This window comes from Cuculus canorus, chromosome 13, assembly GCF_017976375.1.
Source record: "Cuculus canorus isolate bCucCan1 chromosome 13, bCucCan1.pri, whole genome shotgun sequence".
NCBI lineage: Eukaryota > Metazoa > Chordata > Aves > Cuculiformes > Cuculidae > Cuculus > Cuculus canorus.
In genome coordinates, this window is record NC_071413.1 from 11968206 (window position 1) to 11987413 (window position 19208).

The 19208-nt window shown below is 38.5% G+C and overlaps 2 protein-coding genes across 7 annotated transcripts in view; one reads left to right on the plus strand and one right to left on the minus strand.

Annotated features, from left to right (window-relative positions):
• ADCY7 (adenylate cyclase 7) overlaps positions 1-3399 on the plus strand; it is a 62291-nt gene extending 58892 nt beyond the window's left edge. For all 6 annotated transcript variants that reach the window (XM_054078635.1, XM_054078636.1, XM_054078637.1 and 3 more), the window contains one exon: positions 66-3399. In XM_054078635.1, the coding sequence (XP_053934610.1) occupies positions 66-212 (147 nt within the window). In that variant the 3' untranslated portion in view covers positions 213-3399. The remainder of the gene's footprint in view (positions 1-65) is intronic.
• A 713-nt stretch (positions 3400-4112) lies between these two features.
• On the minus strand, positions 4113-18828 carry BRD7 (bromodomain containing 7). Its single transcript, XM_054078640.1, has 17 exons — positions 18696-18828; positions 18308-18522; positions 17428-17557; positions 16996-17053; positions 15293-15437; positions 13898-14008; positions 13366-13550; positions 12368-12491; positions 11613-11688; positions 10837-10944; positions 10190-10322; positions 9201-9312; positions 8012-8068; positions 7052-7163; positions 6762-6905; positions 5600-5743; positions 4113-4640 (listed from the first exon to the last, which is right to left on the minus strand). Exons 1-17 carry the CDS (start codon positions 18742-18744, stop codon positions 4576-4578), a joined length of 1968 nt encoding a protein of 655 aa, XP_053934615.1. The 5' UTR covers positions 18745-18828; the 3' UTR covers positions 4113-4575.
• Positions 18829-19208: the final 380 nt, after the last annotated feature.

The following is a 19208-nucleotide window of genomic DNA, read 5'->3' on the forward strand; positions in this document are numbered from 1 at the left end:
TTTTTTTTAAAAATGTGATGAATCAGAAGAATTTCACAAGAGTTTCTAATTCTTTTCACATAAAGGTCACAGAAGAAACAAGTAAAATACTACAGGAGTTGGGATATTCGTGTGAATGCAGGGGACTCATTAATGTCAAAGGCAAGGGAGAACTGAGGACTTACTTTGTTTGCACCGAGACTGCCAAATTCCAAGGTATGGGACTGAATTGAGGCCAGGATGACGTTAATAAAAATAGACTTAGAACTGCCTTCATTCTGTGAAGACGTAGAATTTCCCTCCTTATGTGAAGGAATTTATTCTAAAACCATATATGTACTGTTCCTATTTCTTCTACATCTCAAGAAAAGAGAATATTTTCTTTTGAAAGAATTTCTGAAATGTTCCCAAAAGACTCCTGACCACTAGTCTGAAAAAGGCTGCCTCTTCCTGAAATAACTTGCGGATTTACCTGGAATTGCCCTGAAGCATTTTCAGTGATTTCATTTCCTTACCTGCACTGTGGGAGTCTTAACAGCTCCAGTAACAACGTACATGGATGCACTGTTGAAGTCATTACCACGTTAAAACATTCCACTGCTTCGTTCTTGGACACGCACCTGTTTACAGTATTGCCTTTGTCACAGACCTGCGAGATGATACTCGGGGCACTGCGTATCCTGCTTTGAACGCTAAACAAACTTCACAGCAGAAGATGGCTGAAAAATGGAGAGGAAGACAAGTAAACTCAAATGTATCCTATGATCATTGAGCTGAGCTCCCGTGGGGAAAAAATATTAATTGCACAGCATTGGATCACTTTATTGTCCTCACCGCCTCCATGGTAGAACTTTGTATTATGCTAATGTTTTCATCACTAACAGCTATTCAGAAATAACTTCACCTAGTTCAGAGTGTTTACATTATATTACATGTTCTTCTTTTGTATCTCTGTGCTTAGGATCTGCCTGCACATTTTATACAGTCGCATAGGAAAATGTCTTTAAAATTCTGGCTTTAAATTCCAACAAACGTACCCACTCATGAGGAGTGCTGAGCTCCTGCTCACACCTTGTGTCACTGGCACCTGGCAGGAGTTCTGCACGCTGCCTGCGTTGCTGAAGGCACTTACAGAAGAAAAAACCCAACTGTTTTGAATTGTTTGGAAATGGAAGGACAGAACTAAGTAGTGAGAAGTGTTAGAAACTGTATAGATTCTGTTTGGGGTTCCTTTTCCTTTTTCTTCTTGCTTTGATTTGAGCAGCTACTGGCTGGTTTATGTATTTTTTAAAGGCAATGCAGTTTATGAAACAAACTGGTTTTGAAGATTACAAAAGGATGTATGGAAATGTTTCAGCAGAGCCTTGATGCTGAAAGTATGCACTGAGCATAAGTAAGATGATGATGGAAATGGACGTGCTCTAAGTTAGGTTAGTCTGAAACATTTTTAAGCTGTTTATGGCTTTTGCTAAATTAGCATCTTTCTACTTATTGCAATCAATCTGCTTTCCGTTGATGCAGATGATACTTTTTGTAAGGCCAACATCTTGTGCCCGTTATATGTATTAACTAAGGATGGATTCCCCCTTCCCCTGCTATGCACCACGTGTAGCAGCACGACTAAGCAGCATGGTGATCCATGAGTTCAACTGTTTTGTTAAGCCTTACTCTTCTACAAAGCAGCATTTACTCGTATTTCTGGGTTAGTACCATAGCATACTGGAAAAGTGTTTAACAAGCAGTCCTGTGCATCACTGCCACTTTCTAATTACTGTGTAATTTCTTTAGATGATTAAGTGACTATGTTTCAAAACAGGAACAAATCTAAATATTGTCCAACTGTGGATTAAAATTGTGCTCATAGCCTTTGTCAGTGGGGTAGGTCAAACCTGTGTTTGTAGTTTCCAACAGAAAATGGCACGTTAGCAAACCTTAGTGGGAAGTTGCCTGGCTCATGTATGGACTCTGCTGAAGAAGGAAGTTTCATACTTGGTGTCTTGTCAGTATAAGGTCAGTGTTGTAGTTGAATAAAATTTCAAACAGATTTTGCTCCTCTTGTATGTTGTGTATTTGTAGTAACAGATGCTCAGCAAGCATTTGTTGTGAGAATTTATTTATTGTTTTATAAGGACCACGCACGTGTCAAAGACTCCTTTTAGCAGCCTTTGATGTCATATGTTAGGTGAAGTCACTGCCTCGTGAATATATTTTGAGAAGCGCATTATGCCTGTAGGTAGAGCTGGCTCTGAAGTGTTCACAGAACTCGGAGAATGCAGATGCAAGTTATCTATGAAAGAAAATTTCCTGACTGTAACAGCATTTTGAATTGCTTTTGTTTACATGATGTTGCCCTTCAGGCTAGTGACTTGCTTTGGCATAACTTCAACTTAACCTTGTTTACAGAAGTGGTATCAAGACCTGTAGCTTCCGAACTGGAGGAAGAAGAGTTTTGTTGCAGTTTAAAAAGGCGATCACTCACTTGCACTACTCTCTCGGTGCCAGAGCACTGTGCGAAGCACGCCTGGAGAGGTTAGAAACTGCAATGAAAAGGGGGCTGTATCTGAGGGTGACTTTCTCATTTCTCATCAGAGCTGGAACTGTGTAATGTGAGAGTTGTGGGAAAAGTTCAATTTAAGAAGCAACTGTATTTAAATAATTGTTTTCAGCAGTCATTTGAGAGTGAACTGTGATGTTTAAGATAGAGGAAATAACCTTGGTAGAAGAATCTTCCTTACAGCATTTTTGTTTTCTTAAACTGAGAAAATGGCACTGTATCCAATTTGAAGAGCTAATAATGTCTTGAATTAGCGATCTATTTTAAAGAACAAACTTTTGTTTTTACCGGTAAATAAAAAAACACTTCCTGAAACTTGTTTGGGTTAGCAGTTATTTTGATGAGAGTTTCCATGAAAAGGAGCTGTGTTTCTTATCCCCCATAGTGTCAATGAGAGGAGTTTTGCTCATAAACTTGGTGTTTGCATTTTTTAAAAAGAATTGTGTAAATGGAAATCGTGTAGAGGGACATCTTGAGTTCAACAGCTAGAGAATAATCTCAGTACTCTATTTTCTGTCACCTATGGTCACCTGCTGCCTTCCATGAAAGGTAGGTGATGGACAAAGCTGCAAGGAGCTCCTATTGAGTTGCCCGGCCTGGTGGTTGTGCATGGTATCTACTCTTGTGGCATGAAAATGACTTAAATATTAATGGGAAAATTTATTTCCTGGAGTAATATTTCTGCTGCCATTACCCAGAATAATGAAAAAAATTCTAGTGAATTTTTTAATAAAGAACTGTTATGGAAAAATTGAAACTACTGGAGAAAAATCTAAGCTGACAGTTCAGCCTTTTCAGAAAGAAATTTAAGACTTGTGAAATTTTAAAAACGATTAAAAACCCACTTCTGCAGCTGTTTTCAGAAAGGAGGAAGGAAGGGCGCGTAAGAGTAATGTTGGCTGTAAGACTGGGCCTAGAGGGTAGAGCTCATGATTATGCTTTGCCTTTAAAATTACCTCTTAGTTCAATTCTGTGCCACAGAATGAGCAGTTTCTAATCCGATTGAACTGTAACACTGCACACCGTTCCGGTTGGGAGTCCAAGGTTACGCTGGGGTAAAAAGGAGCAACATTTAAAAACACTTAGGTTCTACCACGGGCATCCCTATGTGTAGCACTGTGTCATTGTGTGTAAGTAACTGATGGGAACATGTAAATGTCTACTTTACAGGGGTCGCAGTCTCCATATACAACACTGCAAAGGTGCTGGCACTCTCCTCTGTGCCAGACAGCTGGGTGTCAGCCTGCTCTGTCTGCAGTTTTGGTGAAGAGGGAATTGATTTTTAATGCTGAGAGTTTTCTAACTACGCTATCCTTTCTGATAAGTCTAAAATCATTACCTAGAGAGGGTTTAGTAATATGAACTGTCTATGTGAGTGTGCTATATTCATGGGGTATTTTTACTTACCGGCAGCAGCAGGTTTGCTCATCCCACTTTATTGTTACGACGTGTTTCTGAGCTTGCCCTCACGTTTCAGACTACTCTGAGCAGATGGTGGTGTTTCTCTGAGAGGAGATTCATCCACATTCAAAATCTCATCACAAAGCTGATCTTTTGTTAATTCATCAGGCTACATCAGTTTTATTTAAAAAGTTTATTTCTCTTCCTCCTCACTGTAAGAGTTACACAGTAATTTTACAAAGGGAAATTTGCATGTTCAGGTATGAATGATTTTTACCCAAACTGAATTAAGATACAGAGTCTATACCTTGCTTTCACAAACTTAAGTGAGTGCCTGCACCATATACAGGCAAGTTTCTCACTTAATGCTTTGACCTTTCCAGACACTCAACAATCTAGGAAAAAAACTTCAGTGCTGCAGAGTTGCTTTAAAGTAAGAAGGAATGCAGAAAGAATAACTTAATACGTTTGTGTAGCAGAAGTAACTCTAATACAAACCATTTGATTTCAAATGTCATCAGTTCCAAATGTAATAAAAAAAGCAGTTAAACACACACTGTACACATGCTCGGTGACTGTACCTGAAGGAAGTTTATCTGGTTCATAAAAAGAATCAAACAGCTGTAAACTTAATGGCAGCTTCAGACTGTAATTGGACCACACTCATTTTCAGGGATGGTGATGGTCTTTTCAGGTTCTTGAAAGTCTGAAAGGTTACAACAGATCCCAGGTCAATTAGCACAAATAACTGGTAAGTGAAAGAAATGCATTTACAACAGGGTACACTCCTAAAGGTGTTTGCTCTTTGTGCAGATAGTCCTGAGTAGCTGTTCCGTTAACAGTCCAAGAAAACACTGTCTGCTGGTTCTGTCTGCCCAGCCTTGTGTACAGTGCCACGAAAAAGAAATTGCTCAATAATTTGCTCAAGAAATATCAAGTTTCCTTGAAAAAGGTAAGTTCCTGAAGTTATCCTGCTCTTTTCATTAAATACCATCTCGCCTGAAACTTTTTAAAAACCACGGTAATTGTGTGAATTATGTTTCTTGAAAGAAAATTCTTACCTGCCCTAAAAACAGGACAAACACAAACTCTGGGTATGCTCCTACCGTTTATGTGCCACAAGGGGGAGATCTGGGTCTGGCACTTACATTCTTTTCCACTGACCTGACTCCTTAATACAGCAAACCCAGTAGTTACTTTTGGCTGGATGAGTCCAGTTGAACTGATGCTGTCAACTTACAAAGCACTACAGCTGGCTGCCAAATACAGCAAAAGGAGTGCACAGCCAGAACTTGGAGAAGAAGGAAGCACAATGTCTTGTTTTAGCAAGCGAGGAATTTTAAACTCTACTCTTGTAACTTCACACTAAATGGAAAAACTAAAATATTGAATGGATTGCCAAGCTGTAAAATTTGGCAGTGCTCAAGGTAAATGGCAAAATAACTGCTTTATGCAGCTGAGCCAAAGTTCCCCACATGCAAAAGGTTAATTTTGGACTGAGACCAGACACAGCAACTTTCCATTAGAAAGAGAATTTATGAAGGGGAGAAGAACTGAAAGCTGGAACTAAGTTACTGCAAGTTCTACCACAAGCCAGTCTAATGATCTACAGATGTGGTTTTGTTTCAGTTGAACAGATGCTACAATACATTTTTATATACTCACCCTCTGTCAAATCCACCCAGCTGTCTTCTGTATCAGGTAAAGGAATTGAAATTCCCATTGCTTTCCGGATTCCATATGTACTAACAATATCACCTGGAGTCACTTGTTGTGCAAGTTCTTTCAGGTTATTCGTTACTCTCTCCGCTAGAAAAGATAAGTGGATGTCTTTATAAGCTAATGTACACACAAAATGCTGAAATGAGCCCTTTACCCTATAAACAGTTTAACTGAAATACAAGTGGAACTATGTTAACTAATGTTTCTGAAACAGAACAGTTTTATTGTGGTGTGTGCAATCATGCCAGACATACTGGGAACTGTAAGAGACTGTTGAGAAGAACAGGAGGAATGAAACAGCTGCTGACCAAGGCTTGCTGCCACCAAGAAACACCCAAAGTTAACGAATAAGCTAATGGCACTGGGGCCCTCTAATAGAGCTGCTGGGAGAGGTCCAGTGGTACCCACAGGGCAGTTGGGTTTGCAGTAGCTGGGTTTTGGGATTCTGCATTTATTTCTGTATGTAAACTAGAGACTGTTCTTGTTGCTAAAAATGTGTTTTTGCCTTCTAGGAGGAAGCTGTAAGTTTAAGAAAGGTAATATTCAATCTAGTTTAGACTGGGTATAATACCAAATTGGTAATATTTTTCCAATAACAGGGCATTTATCACATGGAGGTGGTTATTTTAGGCCATGTATGCAGTACCTGATACTGCACAAGTTAGTTTTACTTGCACTTGTGCCCTCTGCTCACAGTCCTTTAAGACTGTATGACTGGTATTAAGTGGTATAATAAAATAGACTGATAACTAGCTCATACTTGGAATAAAGCTAGCTTTACACTAAGAACCTGGTAATGCCTAAGCAGCCCCTGTTCAAAGACATGGTAAAAATCATGAAGTTGGAGGCATTTGGCTATAGTCTGCCCCGTGGCACAGAGGAAGTTCAATATCAGTTCTAGGGAAATGTATTAATAGAGAGGAAATACTTGTAATTACTGTTCAAATCTTTCATCTGGCTTTACATACACACAAAAAAATTAATCTTCTAGGCTTAACAGGGCCCATATTCTGCACTGTAACTGTTACACTTTTGTCTTTCTTGGAGTTCACACAAGTTGGGACTTGATCAATTCTGCAAGAATGATGAGAAAAAGTGTATTTACCCAAGTGCATCTCTCTGTAGGATGGACCCAGAAGACAAATCATATTAGGGGGTGGTTTTGTACTTAATCGTTCATTTTGAGCATCCTGGAGTTCTCTGAGAAGCTTTGTTGTTTCATCAAGTTTCCTCTGGAAGACTTCAGCCTCTGTTTAACGAATAAAAGAAAGTCCTAACTGCTAAGAGAGTATATTTACTTACATTTTGATATAAAAAAAGGCTGGCTATGTGAAAGGACTGAGAAGTTGAAACAGTTACAAACCTATTAGAAGTACAAGTACCAAGAACACTCACCCTCTGAATCAAACTCTTCAACAGGCAGGCCGAAGTTTGTAACTGCTTTTAGTGCTGTCAGTCTGTCGTTATGAGCAGTCTCCAACCTGGCAGCAATATCCATTTCCATAATCTAAAAAAAGAAAAAAAAAGCAGCAGGTAATAATTGAGATAATATTTACATCAACCATGAAACAACACAAATGTCTAGGGAAAATCAGAACACAAAGTTGGGTAAGATTAGTCTGCTCTACAAATAAAACGTATGTATAGAGCAAAAGCTGAAAAGATACCCACTGAATCTGCCACTATTCTACCATTACTCAGTTGCCTGTTCTATTTCATGTTCAAGTAGAAAACGGCATCTGCCACAAACACTGGGGGCACGCACAAACGATGCGGGAACTTAAGACTAGCACCCCAATTTAAAAAAACCTAAAAATCCTTGTGCCTACTTAAACCAGGGTTTATCTTGGGTCTAAGGCCAAAACTGAAAACTAGCCTGGTCTGATGCAGATGAAGGCCTCGGGAGAGCAGCCCTTTCCCTGGCATTACTGCTATGCTGCATCTAATTGAAGAAAGTTTGGATAGAACAATTTTAGAGATACCTTGTGCCCCTAAAGGCACATAATGTATTTGAGAAGCCTTCTCAATGACAGCTATTTATCATGTGATGTTTTATACTTACATTACAAGTTCATGTTAAACCAAATCAGACTAGGATAGGAATAAAACAATGACAGCTGCCAACCAGATGATTTAATGCATGGTTAAACAATCACAAACAAAAATATGTAAGCACTTCCTTCCAGTTCTTTTGACATATACTCTTGCATATGTTTTAACTTTTCTGGAGATTCAGGAGTCTCACGTTGCATGTTTACAGCTGTCAAAGTCTCATTGGGGCTGCACAGGCCCTATGGGTGTAAGTTTTGTAACTGCGGGGTTAGACAGTACTTAATTAGTAAAGAAAAATTGTACCTTTACATCTTTTATTGTGTCACTTCTTTCATTTGGGTCTTCTGCTTCTTCCAATGGCTGAACAGAGAAAGGATGTTAAAGAAGGCATTAATGTTTTCATCAAGTTCAAAGTAAAACCTTACAAAACCTAGTTTTATAAAGTGAAGTAAATACACTAGGTCATAATGAGCTTTCCCTGTAAACAAAGTTACAAAGTAGCTATTTTTTTTGAGGGCTTTCTTCAGATACTCATGTTTACTAAGCCACATTTTTATAGCACACATTTTGTTGCTCTTTGTGAAGTTCATGTGCTTTCCCCAGTGAGGTCACATCAGAGGCGAGGCAGGAAGAAAAGGAAGGATGGCAATTAGATGATGAAATGTGTTGTGTTTCTATACATAACTGTAGCTGTTGAACCCTGTAAATCACTGTCACTGTTGGGTACTTACATAGAGCTAAACTAGTAGCGCCAAGCAAAAGTCTGAGCTGGGGCTAGAGTTTGATCTTTGAGCCATGAACTATTTATAGTATTAATTTAGCTAATATTTGACTCATTAGTAAAAGGCTATGATCTCTTTATTTCATTAAACAATATTGATGTGGAACTCAGATCAAGACTTTTAGTTAAAAGGAACTGTCTGGTGGAGATTCTCAACTAACTCATGGGTTGTCAGTTAGGTGAAGTCCTATCAGCCCCTTTGATTCCAGCGATGTTTGGCACATTCGAGTATTGAAATGCCCTATGAATTTGAAGAGTAGCCGTTTAGTACCTTTACATAGTACGTATTTGAGTTTAAAAGCACTGCAGTGAGTAAAGGTAAGAACTATTTAGAACTTCTTCTGAATTAAACGGTGCCTGCTAGGAACATGATGAACTTTTCATGGAAATAGACACCCTCTGTATGGTCACCTCATTTCTCAACAAATGCTTATTGGTATGGAACAGGAGCCAGTGCCAATGGGAGTGAGAGAGCAGACAGAGAAAGACTGTCTCTATTTAGTGTATTTTGTTAATTTTCACATGTAACTAATTAAGAAGCCAGAACAATCCCTTTCCAGAAAATCCATCATCTGGAGACAAAGATCAGTCTTCACTTCCATATTTTACCAATTGAAAGGCAGCCCATCAATAGGATCAGCATCATCTTTCTCTTGTTTTATAGCTTGTGTGCTAAAACCAAAACCAGACGGTTCACAACTCCACCCTTACCGTTTCTAGTTCTCTGAGAGCTCTGGAATGTCCTCCTTTAGTTAGGACATCAAGCAAACTATCAGCCATTAAGAAGGGATAATCTTGTGACTTCATCAAAAAATCATCAATGCTAGAAGATCAAGAAATAGGTAAGGACTTTCATACCAAATGTTCAATGGAAAAAAAAGTTAAGTCAAACCCATATGTACAGCACAAAACACAAAAAGTAGCACAGAGTTTAATTTGAATGGGTTGCTTTAGTTTAATTATCTGTGCCTTTTGTATGAGGAACCCACTCAGTTTCCTAACAAATCTGAAAAACTAGGAAAAGCATAGTGCCGCAGGCAGCTGCATCAAACTGAGAGCAAATTTGCACAGGCACTTAAGTACAGTGCAAATGTGAATTATTCCCACATGTATGAAATTATACGACTTTCTAGTCTATTTTTGAGATTCTCATAAAACAAAAGGACTTTAATGATGGATTTTTTCATAATCCAGAATAACAAACCCAAAGAGAATGAATTATTTTTACTGAAGAACATGAAAATCAAGTAATACCCACACTATTTAAGAATGAAACTGAGAATCACTATCTCTGGACTCAACTCTCCCACTACGACCATAGCAGTTTGGTCAGTGTTTTACAATAACAAAGATGCATCTCACTCAGAACAGTAATTAAGTTCATTAAGATTACAAAAATCCTGGTTTTATAAACATTTGTATCACTCAAAATTTTTTGGCTTTGAACATGAGTTCTTCAGAGTTAGTCATAAATATACTTAAGCTTTAGACTGTATTCTTATGTACCAGCTGCATCGAAATCCTTCAGTCTGGGCTAATTTCCTGTTACAGGCAAATTGTCTTATAAAATAAAGTATTTGTTTCTTAAAACAAACAAACAAACAAACTACTAATAGTGACATCACTCAAGAGAAAAGCCCATTCTGCAGAGCTGCACGTAAAGCTTCTGAATGTGAAATCTGTGATCCTAGTTTGCTTACCTGGAAGATCCAGGATTAGAGTCTTCTCCATACGTTGAATAGATTAAGTCAGAATCTTCTTTACTTATGTTGGCAAAGGTAGAATCGTACGTTGGAGCGTAAGAACTATAGGGTCCGTAATTCAAGTATGTCACTAATGAACAACAACAGTACTAATTATTACCTCTGATATACACATATCGGATAAAAATGAAAAGGCGTTGTAAAACAATCTCCCCTAAAAGCAACTTTTAGGAACACTGTTCTTATGCTAAAAACAACCTTTCACAGAATACCATCTGTTCACACGGGAACTTCTCTAACAAATGCACTTTTATTTGTAAATATTTTATTAACAGTATTGTATGCCTTAACACAACATAAAAATTCTATGTGCTTTCAAAGCTAGCAAAAACCTTTATCTGCTCTAGTTGCTATTCTCAATACAGATGAGCATTTTATCAAATACGCCCCTCCTTTTGTACATGCAAATTAAGCTAGACTTTGGGGTGTGCTGTTCAGTTTTGGGATGGATACCTGCAATAATGTGCTTTATCATAAACACGATAGTTACAAACTATTTGTGTGCTCATAATGAGATCAACGTTTTGTTTATATATAAGGAGGAAGATTTATATTTAAAAAAAAAAAAAAAAATCAGCACTTGCCTGGAGTAACCTTGTTTCTTTTATCTTCTTTGAACCCCTGTAATGTATTAACTCCCGACTGAAGTCTTCCTGCTGTCATACCCAGCTTTACAGGGCAGTAACCTGGTTCTACAACAGGATATATCAAAATATGGAAATAAAGAAGGCATAGTTAAGTGACATAGAAAGATGTCCAAACTCATTTAATACTCATAGCCAGAAACTTCAGAATAACAGGAAACAACTTTAAAGTGTGTTTTCCTCTCCAAATGCTTCATACTAAAGAGTGTGTGTAGTCCTAAACATGAATCCAGTTAAGTATAGAAGATCTAACCTCAATGTTAAGTTTTAAGTATTCATCTTCTTCCTGTGTCCTTCCCTATCAGAGGTTGCATCATTAATGAGGATCTGATCCTTGATGTGAAAGGCCACGCTTGATTTATTCTTGCTGATATTTTCTACTGCACAAATAGGCGGAGGGAAGAAATCAAGTTTTCAGCTTGGTTTCTGTCTATTCTAGACCTTGTCAGTTGTGCTCTGAGATAAGCTCCCACAAAAAGCTGACACAAAAAAGGGAGAAACAACAGTCACTGAGGGCTCCCTCCAGGTGCTCCTAATAAGAGCCACAACTGGTGCCCATCTACCTGCTCATTCAGCTGCAGCTTTTTAAATCCAGATCTCTATCAGAGGGTAAAGAGGCATTAGGTGTTCAGCCAGCATTTGCTGACCTGCCCCAGCAAAGGGGGAGCAGACCAAGTAGGTGAAAGTGGCTCGTTACCTGCACTGTACCAACTTACCTCCTGCATTAAGGTCAACTGGATTAAGAAGGCCCAGAGTTGTTGTACCATCTGGTTTTCTTCTTTCAAATTCACACTGAAATAAGATCAGACTATTTCAATTTACATATTCATTGAAATTCATAGTCCTCAGACTAATAAAAACATCCAATGAAACAGTTCTATCCATAGAAATCAGAAAAGGATTTGGAAAGGTCAGTCACGCTCAGAGGTGAGTGCTGTTCTAACTATTTTTATTTTCACAAAAACTTTATTATGAGCATAAGCACAAGGAATTAAGAAATTATGATAAATATTAATATTTCTGCAGAGACTAAGAGGTAAAATATGAACTCACATAGTAAATTAAATGGGCCCAGCATTGCCAGACTGGGTTCCTTCTCCTGTAACATTAATAACCTTTCATCAGACACGTGGCTGTTTCAGAACTAACATTTTTTTTTTTAGGTCACATTTGAATTATTTTCTTGAGGTTCCTACTATTTCTTTTTCTACTAGTTTAGAAATAGTAGAAACTATTCTAAACTAGTAGAAAGACTAGTTTAGGTCTCCTGAAAATTTAAGCTGAATTTGTTCTGCTGATGAAATTCAACATGCATTCAACTGATATGCCTTTTTTTAAATTTTACAATGTTACATAGATGATTAGTCGTATAACTGTAGTAAAAATACTCAGCATTTCAAGTGATATAAAACACTAAATAAGCCTGGTTAATGAAAAAATTAAAGGAGTTACCCAATATATGAATATTTACCTGGCTGTTTGCAAGTCGTCTTGTTAGCTTCCCTCCAGATTCTCTAACAATACGATCAATCTGCTCTTGTTCCCTTTCCAAGCTATTGTTTCGTAATTTGTCTTCTAGCAGGTCTTTGTCCTTCCTGTGAATAAAACGCACACAACTTAGTTATGGGCTTTAACAGGCACCAATTGGCTGAGTATCTTGAAAGGATACAGTGAAGAAATTCTTTTTGCCAACTATGCACATTGTTTTTGTAGACAAAACAACTGACAGAAAAAAGCAGTGTATTTAATATAGCTGGGGAAAATACGTGACAAAGACTTATATCAGCAAATGCTTTTTTGTATTAGGAACTGCAAAGGTTTCTGTGTTTTGCTTGCTTCAGCCATGCTGATGTCCTCGTTTAGCATGTTGCCAGATTTTATATTGTCACTCCCACAAAACTAACAAAGGTATTTTTGTACAACAAAATCTTAACGATACTCTGAATTCCACTATCTCTTATTTCAAATGTATAAAAATAAAGTCACTAGTGTTTCAGAACGCTGAGAGAGGTTTTTCTAGATATTAAAAGATGCTTCAGGAAACATCTGGTCTGTAGGAGTCCATTTGCATGCTTCTAATACAACTAATACCACAAAAAACCAAAAGGTACCTAAAATCTGCTATGTTGTTCTTGGTACCAAAATGTCTACAAGGTCACATTTGCAAGCTTCCTCCAAAGCAACACTGCTGATGTGAAATAGATATTAAAACAAAATAATTGAAGGAATGGAGTTGATGAGCAGCACAGGGCTATTGACCTAAAAAAATGTGGTATCGCAAAAGAGTCTAAACTTATTTTGGTATATAAGGATGCTTTATATAAATGTTGCTCCCTTGAGATGAAGAAAACTTAGTGGATACCTAGCACCAGAAAGACAGAAACCCACAGCCACTGGTTCCTAAAAGTCATCTCATTTCAGCAGCATTTAAAAAGTGTATCTGAAATCATCATTGAGATAATACTTCACTTTTTATGTTCTTTACTAGGTGTTTTGAAAGCTTTGGTGTCACAGTCCAAAGGTTCTCCCTTGTCTTTCCCAGGACCATTTTCATCTTCCCCAGTTTGCTGCATTTCTGTCTTGTCCTTCTGCTTCCTTGACTTCTGCAGGTCAGCCATGAATTCTATACTTTGTTTCAGGCTCTGAATTCTCTCCTAAAACACATCAGAATCCTTTTATTTGCTACTTGAATTAATCTTTTAATAATCTACTCATAGAGAATGATTTTATTTCAGTTCTTTCTTTCTTAAACTAGAAATTATAAAGGCAGTTTAGAAAGTAAAATTTTAAATGCAAGCATTCAGTAACTGATCTGATAGCAGCACTAAAGCACGAGCCTTAAAAGAATGTACTATTAAAATTCTAATATACAAGCATTTGACAAATATTAGACACATTTTTATTAGTTTTCTTAAGACCCCTGTAACAAAATTTGAATGAAAGAGAGATTAAAAAGGAAGTAGCATATTTTTTAAATATTTTGGCTTGTATTTTCTATTACCTGGCTGAGTATCTTCATCCCTGAGTGCAGCAGTTTTTTTGCAGCTTTGTAGTAAATGGTGTCTGGTTTGTTATAAATCATTGCGTTAGTACACATCAATTTGAAGTTATCCTGTATAGACGTAAATGTGGAATGAAAGTTAAAATTGTGTAGTACATCATTTTAAAATCCTTGTTGCAAATGCAGGGTCTTGAGCATTAGGGGAAAAAGACCTTCAAAGAACACTATCAATTAATGAATTAGATCTATTTTATTAAACAATGAAACAGAAATAATTATGTAAATTAGACTCAGGTCTCAAAACCAGCACCCCAATAAACATCCTGAAAGTCATCTTGTGTGTTGACTTTTGTTTGCAGTTTTTAAAGTTTTAAAGAAGTCCTCTTAGCTGAAATTACCCATTTCCCTGACCAATTGGCAGTCATTAGAATAAAAAAAGGAAAGCAACCTAAACCACAATAAAGCTAACTTTGAAAACAGAGAAGCTGCATATTCATTGTAAAGAATATGCCAAAGTTTGTGTATGCTTGTTTCAAGTTCATTTTTTGAATGACTGAGCTGGAACCCTCAATGCTTTACTCCCTGCAGAGCCTCTACAAGGTAGATCTATTTTATTGTCTTCTCAGCTATTTACAAAGACAGTAAGTTGAAATGAAAAATTAACCAGAAACAGCTGAAACAAAAGGGAATATTCTTCTTCAGTTTTGGAGCTCTAAAGAAGAATGTGCAAGAAAATACAACCCCCACTACTAATTAACATCAGCCTACATTCAACCGTTAATTATACACAAATTACATTTCTTGGGTCCTTATCTAGCCCAGTAAAGAATGAGAGAATATTTCTGCTGAAGAAAACAAAACAAGGCCTTCCACCTTTTAAAAGATTAGGGGTCTTCAAAACAGGCCTTCAAACCCACTAGAAAGACTACAGCACAGGGTTAAGCAGTTGCTGCCAAGATGACTGAGATCATCTTGTGATCACTAGTTGTGGGCATACAGGACTAACCTGGCTAGCCCAGAGGTGGCAGGAAACAAATAAGAAAGCAGTAACAGACAGGCAAAGCCAATTCACCACACTTCTTGTTTCTGAGAGGCAATACATTAAAAAAGAGAACGTTAGCATTTCTAACTAAAGATCTAAAGTGATACACTGAAGGACAAACTGACAGGTTCTATTTAATATTGCATAAAACCTGAAACAATCTACATCTTTTTACAAACCAGAAGTGTTTTCTTTCACTTCCAGAACCCATTTGCTCACAAAAATTCAACAGGAAACATTTCTTCAGGCAGAAGTACTGGTTCTTTTGGCATCCACATATTCTCATAAAATACCAGAGTTCAAGTCAGTTGAGCAAAACTCATCTCTATGCAAAATAAATCTTACAGAATTACCTTTAATTCTTCTATGGACTGATACTCATTGTTCTTGATCTTCTCTTTCATGGTACTAAAATCCATTGGGTTTTTAATGATCATGGAATAGCCAGGGGCAATAAAGTCAGTCACAGGAAATGAAAAGAAAGAACTTGGATCCTTTCTGTTAAGAAATGAAAGGACCATTTTTTATGTTTCAACTTATAACAAAGAACATATTGAGCTTGGAATTAAAAAAGAAAGGAAAGGACTAAGCTGAAAATTAATCAGAAACACAGAGCTAGAAATGTCTTGTGTCAGCATAATCTTTCACTTTTGAAGTCTGGAAAGACCCATAGGCAAATCCATATACCAAAAAAGCACTACAATGATATTTTAGAAGTTAGTTCTTAATTTTGGTAACTACCCACGTTCCCAAGAAGATTAAAAAAACCCAAACCCACTTTTTTTAAGGTTTTAGCATTTTGAAAGCTAATATTTTTATAATAATTAAGTAAATGAAAAATAAAGGGAACAAATGTCATAAGAATGTATACTTGTCACTCATTGTTTACTCTGAAATTAACACAGAGGGAAAGCTTGTTAAAACTTTTGATAGAAGCGATGTATTTATAATTATGTTAATTTTTAGGTTACACAATGTTCATTTCTTTTTTTAACACTGAAAAGAGTTTTGATGATCTCCAACATGCACTGATGGTCCTGTGTGCTTCTAACAGCATTGAAACTAAAGACTGTTTGTAGTTTTTCCTTCGGATCAGGGACAGTTGTTAAGCTGGCAAGAATCTCTCCTCCAGAGCCACTGTTTTTTCTGTTTTTGCTGAACTCTGTAGCATGAGACTGGGTAAAACTCTTGGCATTTCAGGCCTTTTTCCCGAGGCTCACTTATAACTTGCATATGACTGCCCCAAGTTACTAAAGAAGAGTGAAAAGCATTTCGCTACACATATTGCAGAAGCACACAGTGCAGACGTTCTGCAACACCTGAGGAACGCTTGCACAACAGCTTCCAACTGAGGCAGGATTCAAAAACAAAAGTGGCTGCTTCTTTGGAAGTATACATGGAGAGGCAGCCAGAACACACAGAGGCGCTTTTTGATAGTTGGCTGCAGTTTCTTCAAACTGACACCGAGATCTTGAAAATTTAGGGTTAAGAGAAAACTCTCAAACCAAGTTTCAAGCTTAATCTGGTGAGACAGGTAAAGTGAAAGATCTTCCAACCACTCGTACAAGACATACAGATATTCTTAATTCTTAAAGTCAAGAAAGAATACCTTAAACCACAGACTAAAACTGCAAATTCTGCAAATCTGATTTTTTTTAAATCAAAAGACATTTCGTTAAGAAGACAGTAAGAGAACGAGGTTTAAGTTTTTCTTTTAATAGTAAATAATGCTAAAAATAGGAGAACTCAAGGTGAAAGAAGTTTTGTAAAATTCAATTCAAATTCTTATACTTCTGTGGGAAAAAAAGGATCTTGAAAACAAAGCATCACTTTATTGGAAAAGAACACTTTAAGCTTGAAACTGCAGGTGTTTATAAGAAGCCTCAGCTGAGAAGTTATAAGTATGCATTCTTAAACTAGTACTTAAATTCCTAAAATAGTCCTGTTAACAAAGTACTCGACAATAACATTTTCACTCAGCTTTTCATATACCTCTTCCCTCAATGTATGTTATTTTCATTTGATAGCTCGGAAAGCCTGTCACACAGACATTTACCTCTGCAGCTGCCTCATGAGTTGATTCAGAGCTTCCTGAAGTGGCGTTTGCTCTACTTCTAGACCAAAAAGAAGCAGGGGGAGAAAGTGTGTGAGACAGAACTTGACTGCAACAGGTACCAAACTTCCAAGATATTAGAAATCAACTAAACAAAACTCATCTAAGTTAAGAATGAATCATAAATGAAAAGAATACAGGGGCAAAACCCACAAGGCATGCAGAAGATGTACTCTTCTCATTGGCCTGACTTAAATGCTGCTCACTCCGACATAGGTACCATTCTGTGTATAAAGTAACATAATTTCAAAACTTTGTATGGGATGGGGAAAAACAGATGGCAAAGATGTTAAGTCACTTGCTATAGAAACAAAGAACAACAAAATGTGAGTCAACTGAAGAAAATTGGAATCGGCAAGAGAATTTTTTTTCTACCTTCCTGTTTTGACAAAGTACTTGTCAGTGGTTTCTCTGGTGGCAATTCCAATCTGACAGGAGTCTGACACTTCACCTCCTGTTCTCCTTCACTGTCCACATGGTCTCGATCCCGTTTCTTTTTATCCTCCTAGAAATAGAAAAATTGCTACAGAAACCTAAGAGAACCTGCAGAACTAGTATTATTGCACATAATGATCTCTGGATTTTTCAAAAGAGCCTCATATAGTTTAAAAAAAAGCAAAAAACCAAGTTGTTAAAAACTTTCTATTCTTTGTGTACTGGCTCCATCTGCTGGGCAGTAAAGCAATCCAGCTGTTTGTAGGTTATTATTTATTTTAAAGTGTGACAGCCAGCCACTTACAGCCCAACAGGAATGACTCTACTACTCTCTGCAAGAATTGTCTCCAGTGAAGCTGCTGGGATGACTTTTGAAGGCTTTAGAAAAACTAGTAAGAAACAGTCAGGAAATGTAAAATTTGGGTTGAGGTACTTATAGTACTTCAAACAAATGTGTTATAATTAGTTATGTTATGAACTATGAGAGGGAAATACATTTTTTCATTTTAATTAAGAACCTGTATTCATTCTGCTCTACATTAATGGGTTTCTTTAGACGCAGAATTTGTCTTCCTCCTTATTTTCTGTACTCTTACACTTGCCAATACTTTTTGACAGATGAGAAATTTCAGATGAATTCACTCATCTTTTTCTAATAAAAGCACCTGCAGAAAAGTAATTGGCAAACCAAATATATCGAGTTTAAAAGTATTCCAGTTTAAGGATACAAGCTACAGTCATATCCTCTCGCTTTTTGACCTGAAGACTACAGAAGGCTGAAGCATTTTATTTTCTAAAACGCACCATCATCAATACATACCTTAACTTTTCTCTTTCTTTTTTCCTTTTCTTCTCCGGGAACTTGTTTTTCCCCTTTCTTTCTCTTTTTCCTTTTTCTGTCCTTGTGTTTTTCATGTTCGGATTTGTCTTCGTAAGCGCTGGAATCCAGCCCCGCATTTCCAGTGGCAGTCGAGAGCTCGGCTACTTCACTCCCTCCAACTTTCAGCACCAGCTTCAGCGGCTTCTCCACGTACTCTTAAAGGAGCAGAGAACAAACCCGGCTGAGCGCGGCCTCTCCCTCCCGAGGGACGCAGGCGCCTCCCCGGCGCTGTCACCGCGGCTCATTTCCCCCCCGGGCCCCGCAGCTGCTTCTCCTCCCCGCACCCCCGGCTTCACCCCCGCGCGTCCGACCCGCGCCGCCCGCCCACCCTCGTAGGGGTGCTTGTCCGACTTGTGCTTCTTGTGCTTCTTCCCCATGGCGGAACAGGCCGCGGTGCCGCCGCCCAGAGCGGCCCCGTACGCGCTGAGCGCTGCCCACAGCGCCCCCTGTCGGATGGAGGGCGGCGGAGGGGCGGGGCGGGAGGGGCTTCCGGGCGCTCAGAGCGGCCCCTCCCCTCGCTCCCGCAACCCCTCCCTTTACAGCTCCTCGCGCTCGCGCCCCCACCTCCCTCTCTCCTCCCCTCCCTCTCTCCTCCCCCCCTCTCTCCTCCCCTCCCGTTCCCCTTCCCCTCGCGTTCCCTCTCTCCTCCCCTCCCTCTCTCCTCCCCTCCCTCTCTCCTCCCCTCCCTCTCTCCTCCCCTCCCTCTCTCCTCCCTCTCCCTCTCTCCTCCCCTCCCTCTCCTCTCCCCTCCCCTCCCTCTCCCCTCTCTCTCCCCCTCCCCTCCCTCTCCTCTCCCCCTCCCCTCACCCCTTTCCCCCCCTTTCCCCTCTGAGTTCCTGAA